This window comes from Mixophyes fleayi, chromosome 3, assembly GCF_038048845.1.
Source record: "Mixophyes fleayi isolate aMixFle1 chromosome 3, aMixFle1.hap1, whole genome shotgun sequence".
NCBI classification, from domain to species: domain Eukaryota; kingdom Metazoa; phylum Chordata; class Amphibia; order Anura; family Limnodynastidae; genus Mixophyes; species Mixophyes fleayi.
The window spans coordinates 327,747,608-327,754,446 of record NC_134404.1 but is presented as its reverse complement, the minus strand read 5'-3'; the positions used below and the strand labels follow the sequence as shown (position 1 = coordinate 327,754,446).

Here is a 6,839-nt window from a genome sequence, read left to right as displayed (position 1 = left end):
AGAGCGTCGTCCAATCCCGGGAGATACTGGGGGATGGGCGTGCCCCCTAGACGACCTCCGGCCAATCAGATCCGCCCGCAGAGATGGCGCAGGCGCGGTGAAGGTGTCATGGCGGCTGCACAGTGTTGACGGGGCTTGGAGTGTGTACAGAGCTCCTGGGGAGAGCCGGGTCAGCATGGCGGCGGCCGGGGGTGGCTCCAGGTCGTTCCTGGCGGATGCTGGGCATGGGGAGCAGGAGCTGGATGCTAACTCGGCTCTTATGGAGTTAGATAAAGGTAGAGGAGTAGCTGGGGGGTCCTAAGAGAGGGTGCAGTCACCCCAACCACTGTCTGTCATCACCCACCACCATGTAGGAATCTGCTGTCCAATTGATGTGTGCTTATAAGTCTCCATACCTCTTAGATTGTAAACTCATTAGGACAGGGTCAGCTTTACATTCTCTTTGAGGTCAATGTAGGATATTTGTTTCTATCATGATACCTTGATTGTACACCGCTACAGAATATGTTGATGCTTTATAAATAAATTATAATATGAGTCAATGCAAGCCATGGGTATACCTGGGATCTGCCCGTCCAAGGAATCATCACCATCATCATTTATTTATATAGCGCCAGCAAATTCTCTAGCGCTTTACATTTGGGAACAAACATTTATAAGACAATACTGGGTAATACATACAGATGGAGAGGTAAGAGGGCCCTGCTCGCCAGCTTACAATCTATGGGACAATGGGAGCTTGACACACAGGGGTATGTGCTACATTATATTGCACATTGGACCAGCTAGAATGCAAAGGTAAAAAGTATTCAGTGGACTGTGGGCAGTCACACAGCAATGTTGGTCAGAAGGTTGGTGTCTTGTGTTAGCTGTGTAGAGGGTGTGTAATGGGGTAACCTAGGGAGATTAAGATGCTGGTTGAGGAATATTATAAGTTTCTCTGAAGAGGTGGGTTTTCAGAGAAGGTTTGAAGACTAGAGGAAAGTCTTATTGAGCGAGGGAGGGAATTTCACAAAGTGGGTGCAGCCTAAAAAAGGCCTGTAACCGAGAATGGGAGCATGTGTTGAGAGATGCAGAACGGAGGTGTCGAGTCAGAAGATATTTTGAGACAAGTGAGGAGATGTCGGTGCAATTTTGTTGACGGCCTTGTATGTTGTTAGAAGAATTTTATATTGAATTCCTTGAAATACAGGCAACCAATGTAGCGACTGACAGAGTGGCTCAGCAGAAGAAGAATGGTTTGCAAGGAAAATCAATCTAGCCGCTGCGTGCAAAATGGATTGTAGGGGTTCAAATATGATTTTGGGAGACCAGTAAGGAGGGAATTGCAATAGTCGATGCGGGAGATGAGTGTATGAATTAAGATTTTTGAAGTGTCTTGTGTGAGATATGTGCATATTCTGGAAATGTTCTTTAGATGTATGTAACATGATTTAGATATAGAGTCGATTTGGGGAATAAATGATAGTCGTAAGTCAAGGATTACACCTAGGCAGCGAGCTTGTGGGGTGGTATTTATGGTATTTATTTATATAGCGCCACTAATTCCTCAGCGCTGCACAGAAAACTCCTTCACATCAGTCCCTGCCCCATTGGAGCTTACAATCTAAATTCCCTAACACACACACAAAGACTAATGGCAATTTAATACTAACCTACTAGTATGTTTTTGGAGTGTGGGAGGAAACCGGAGCACCCGGAGGAAACCCACGCAAACACGGGGAGAACATACAAACTCCACACAGATAAGGTCATGGTCGGCAATCAAACTCATGACCCCAGTGCTGTGAAGCAGAGGTGCTAACCACTAAGTCACTGTCCTGAACTACAATGAACATTTAAAGCAGCATTACTAACTAGGAAAATATCTTCATGTGCTTTGTTCCTTTGAAAGGCCCTGCCAAAAAACGACCACATACCCCCTCTGTGGCCATTTAATGTTGGTCAACAACATTAAATTGCCAGTTTGCGTGGGTCTTTGCTGTTGGGCTATCATAGGCAAAAAAAAAAAAAATCGTAAGTGGTAATGCAGCTTTACAATGTATTTAATGTAATAAAGCACATGATGGGAGATGGGCTTACACATGACTGTGCTGTAGTTGATCCTGATGATAATGTATTGCCCCTAAATGGCCACAGTAATTCACTGCCAAACCCTCTCTTGAGCGATACCCAGGGATGCCCATCAATGACCCTGAGTGATCAAAGTAATTAAGACATTTCAAGCTAAGAAACAATATAGATTTCAATTGCAATAAGTATTCCACTCTATCATTGGTATTTGAATTATTTAGGACTCTAAACAATATGGTCACTCTGTTTAGAACCTATTGCTGTTTAATTGCTATGTGTTACTATATTTTTCTAACAATTTTGGTTATTATCTCTGAGCCCTGCTGCCGCTAGCTTGGAAATAAAGACACACAAACTGCTGCATTGTAGATTGTTCGTGTGTAGGACTACCTAGTAACAGCTGCATCAGGGATGTGCAGGATAGTGACTTTTCTCATGACACTATAACGAATGTTGTCTTTACAAGCCAATACTTATTTCAGGTGCTTTAAAATATTTATTTAAGCAAATTTCTTGTTTGTTTTAGTGCAGTCATGCAATGCTCATTATTTATAACTACAGGTATATAGTATTTCTTTTTCTGGTAAACACATTAATATCACAATCTTTCTTTTTCATCTGTGTCTTTTAGGGTTAAGATCCGGTAAACTTGGGGAGCAGTGTGAAGCCGTCGTCCGTTTTCCAAGACTGTTTAAAAAATATCCGTTTCCAATTCTCATTAACTCTGCATTTCTCAAACTGGCCGATGTGTTCAGAGTTGGGTAGGTGGAATCTTCCAATATTTGTAGATTCATTCCTCTGGATGTACATCTGTATCATAATTGAGGAGCTCTGAGCAGACTACTATTTGCTTTTTGCTGTTCTTTTAGTGCTGTATAATATATATGTAAAGGTCACAGGTGGATTCCCAGTATTGCACAGTATTATTATAAGTGCTTTAGGAGTGCTTTCACTTTATTGGTGTGACTGTTGGTCGGTTATTTAGTCGTTAACACGTAGGGGGAGATTCAATTGTGCGTGATGTGCCGACTCGTATATTATTCACACTGAATGCCATCAGGCAAATTCAATTCCGGGACCCATAATGTTCGTCACTCCTTGGCGTGAGCAGAAAAGAGCATAATTGAGCCCAATTCCCGATGCGAGGTCCCAGAATTGAATTGCTCCTGTGGCGTTCGGCTCAGATAATACACAAGTCTGCACATCGCGCACAATTGGATCTCCCCCCATATAGTCCACATTGATTCTTATGAGAGGCAAAGAGTGAAATGTGTGGAATGTTTTTATTTGGAATACAAAACCTGCATGAAAAAGCAAAACTTCTTTCTAGACGGGCAGCCAAGTTCAAGACATAGGTGATACGTGTACACCACATGTTGCTTGTATGTAGCTTACCCACAACCAAGCCACTAATGTCTGTATTTTTTTGACAAATAATAATTTCCTGCTGGCTATAATGATGCTGTCTTACGACTTGTCCTAAGGAAGATGTTTCTGTTTCAGCAATAATTTTCTTCGGCTGTGTGTGCTGAAAGTGACGCAGCAGAGTGAGAAACATCTGGAGAAGATCCTGAATGTGGATGAGTTTGTGAAGAGGATCTTCTCCGTTATTCATAGCAATGACCCAGTTGCTCGCGCTATTACTCTCCGGTAAGAAATTGAATTGCAGTATCTTCTGTTAGTCTCTCTTTGCCATGTAATCCAGGGATACAGATATAGCTGTGAAATGTCTCATCAGAGACCTTGGACAAATCAGCTTGTCCAACACCCCAAAATCTAGGTTGCAGTCTCTTTTTGGGCAAAGATTTCCCTCAAAAAAGTTATATAGCAATGCATAAAACTTAATGTAATTGATTTTATTGGTAAATCACTAAATCATGTCCATTTACATTTCTGAACGTATGAAGAATTTGCACAATGTTAGAAGTATTGAAATGACACCTCGCTGTTCACCAGATATAATTGTTCTTTTAGTTGGTAGAGAACTAGACTTGGACCGCTCTGTGTCAATGTGTAAAGGTTTAAAAACAGTTTTAAATGTATATCCTAAGTTTGTGTTCTGCTTTGGAAAATGACAGATACTTTATGAGAATTGTTAGATTATATAGTTCCTCCAATGTTCGCCTTTAACAAGTGAAATAGTTTGTGACAATATTGTTTTTCAGTTCTTACTCCACAAGAGAAAATGTATTTCCAGTTCACACGTCTAATCTTTTGCAGGACGCTAGGCAGCATGGCCTCTATCATCCCTGACCGGAAAAACGCCCATCACAGTATACGCCAATGCCTGGATTCTCACGACAATGTGGAGGTTGAAGCAGCTATATTTGCTGCAGCTCGCTTCTCTGCACAGTCCAAGTAAGGCTTTAGCTGTGAGCCAATAGTAAATACAGATGGTACAATAGACAACCTATGGTGCTTTGGGCTCCTTTAAGGCAAACTACTACCTTTTGACAAAGGGAAAAGCTTGCTTTATGAACCATGCAGCTGCTGGGCCCAGCTGTGAAGAGAGCCACACATTTGCTTGCATGGTCCAAGTGATTTGGCTGTAATGGTGAAGTGTAAGCTAGAGAAAAGTTTATTAAACCAACTTTCCCTAATGTTTTCATTCTTCATTATCAATGGTCTTAATAATAACTGTATCACTCAGATTTTGACCTCCTTAGCATCAGCTCTAATGGCAAAACTCTAGGGGGTATATTTAATAAACTGCATGTTTGAAAAAGTGGAGATGTTGCCTATAGCAACCATCAGATTCTAGCTGTCATTTATTTAGTTAATTCTACAAAATGACAGCAAGAATCTGATTGGTTGCTATAAGTAACATCTCCACTTTTCAAACCCACAGCTTGATAAATTTACCCCTAGGTGTCTCTAGTTGGCATCAGATATAATTGTAAGTATTCTTTTTTGCAAGCTTTACTGCTCACTCTCCTGGGCATCTTAAAGGAAAAGTCCAATTATGTTTACAAAGCAGATATTGGACTATTTCTCGTCGTTTAGTAGATACTCTAACAGAGTGTATCTAGCACTTACCTTTCCTACAGTCTCACCTTCTTAGCCCATCTGCATTTCACATACATGAAGTCATTGGGTTTGAATGGAGTTACTTCTCCCACTTCTGAGCAACCAACACACTGCCACGCGATACTACGTAAGGGTGATGTCGGCCTACCGTCCAAGCTCTGGATGCGATCCTATACGTGCTTTTCTACTCGAGAATCCTATATGACTACCTCACAGGGAGGTTGTTTCCCTTATGTGGATGGTGGATCAGACCCAACTAATGACAGGGAGACCTTTACCAGTTAGCGGTGTGGTAAGTAGTCACTGTAGAAGCCAGTCTGAGAAGTGGTTTTCCTAATTCACCACCCCCAGGGTACGTGGTCTACTCAGGAATCCATCCTACCAATCGGTCCTGGAGCACTGCCACTTGCCAGACAGAAAATGGGTCCTGACAGAAAATGCCACATTGTTGGCTTACGTGAACCATCATGGCCGCACCAGAAGGAATTCTGCAGTGAATAGAGTACTTTTTCCGACCATCTATGATTTCTACATTTTGGTTTGGACCCCGAGAGGTGGATTTCCTGAGCCACTATCGCCTTGACCCAGGCACATGAACTCTTCATCCATAGATGATCCAGAGTTTCCTTTAAATAGGTCTATTGGCATCGCAAATAAATCACAATCCTATTTATGCACACCATGTGAGCCACCTCGTAATTCAATATGGCATCAAGGATGGAGACTCATGCCAACAGTTTGGCTTTCCTGACATTACATGTGATTTGTCACTGGTTGTCTGCCATTTAATAGTATAACTGTCTAAATCTTAGGGGTACTTTATCAATTTCTGTTACTTGAAAAGTAAAGGAATTAGATTTTCCATTAGAAAAAAAAAAGTAGGTTACGTTATAGGAAATAATATTTTGGAGTTTAGTGGAAAATGTATTTTAAATAAGCCTGTTTAATCACAAGCTGTCAGATCTGCTCAGTAAGTACTAGGTGGACTGATTAAAGTAAATGCGTACTATGGCTTACAGAATTAATGCAGCATGTTGCTGCTTCCATTTATTACAGAGTATGTATATTGTGTCTGGTAAATCTGACCATTAACATTGGGTAATATTTTTCTTCAGAGATTTTGCTACTGGAATCTGCAACAAAATCGGAGAAATGATTCAAGGTATGTGTTGGTGTTACAGCTTACTAGTTTATCTGCTTCAAGGTAATACTTCAGTATTGCTTCTTTTATATTTTGCATTTACTACTGCTTAATCGCGTAGACTCAGACTAACTCGATGAGGTAGCAAGTTCTCTTATCATCCTTAATCTCTAGGACAAGTCAATAAGCCCCTTGTAGTTAGTGAGAGATTTACAGAAGACCTCCACATTTATTTGCATAACTGATAGATTGGGACACTGAGCTGTTTTTATAGGACCACATTAGATACTTGTTGGTTTTATTAGGTAAATGAATAGTGTGTAATTGGGCTATATAGGGTGTCGAATCTATATCAGATTGTTCACCTGTAAGTGTCAGTTTATCAGTTATGAGCTCATCAGCTGGAGAGAATTAAACACACTGCATGGTTTGAGTGTACAATAAACTCTGCTTTATTAGTTACAAGTCCCTATCTATATAGCAAAAATCACGTATTACTGAAAACTGCGCCCCAAAAGGGCTTGTTAATACAGTCTCTCATTATCACACAGGAAAACTCCCCAGGGGGGGTTGGCTTACCTCCTGTCTGCTATGTCCA

At 41.1% G+C, this 6,839-nt stretch overlaps 1 protein-coding gene across 2 annotated transcripts in view; it reads left to right on the top strand.

Moving 5' to 3' along the window:
• The first annotated feature begins 80 nt into the window (after nt 1-80).
• Nucleotides 81-6,839, top strand: part of INTS7 (integrator complex subunit 7) — a 39,125-nt gene continuing 32,366 nt past the window's right edge. The window contains exons 1-5 of one of the 2 annotated variants that reach the window (XM_075204218.1): nt 81-275; nt 2,705-2,834; nt 3,577-3,723; nt 4,294-4,431; nt 6,216-6,262. In XM_075204218.1, coding sequence (XP_075060319.1) covers nt 176-275; nt 2,705-2,834; nt 3,577-3,723; nt 4,294-4,431; nt 6,216-6,262 — 562 coding nt within the window. In that variant the 5' untranslated portion in view covers nt 81-175. The remainder of the gene's footprint in view (nt 276-2,704; nt 2,835-3,576; nt 3,724-4,293; nt 4,432-6,215; nt 6,263-6,839) is intronic. The other variant, XR_012689797.1, reaches the window with a different exon arrangement.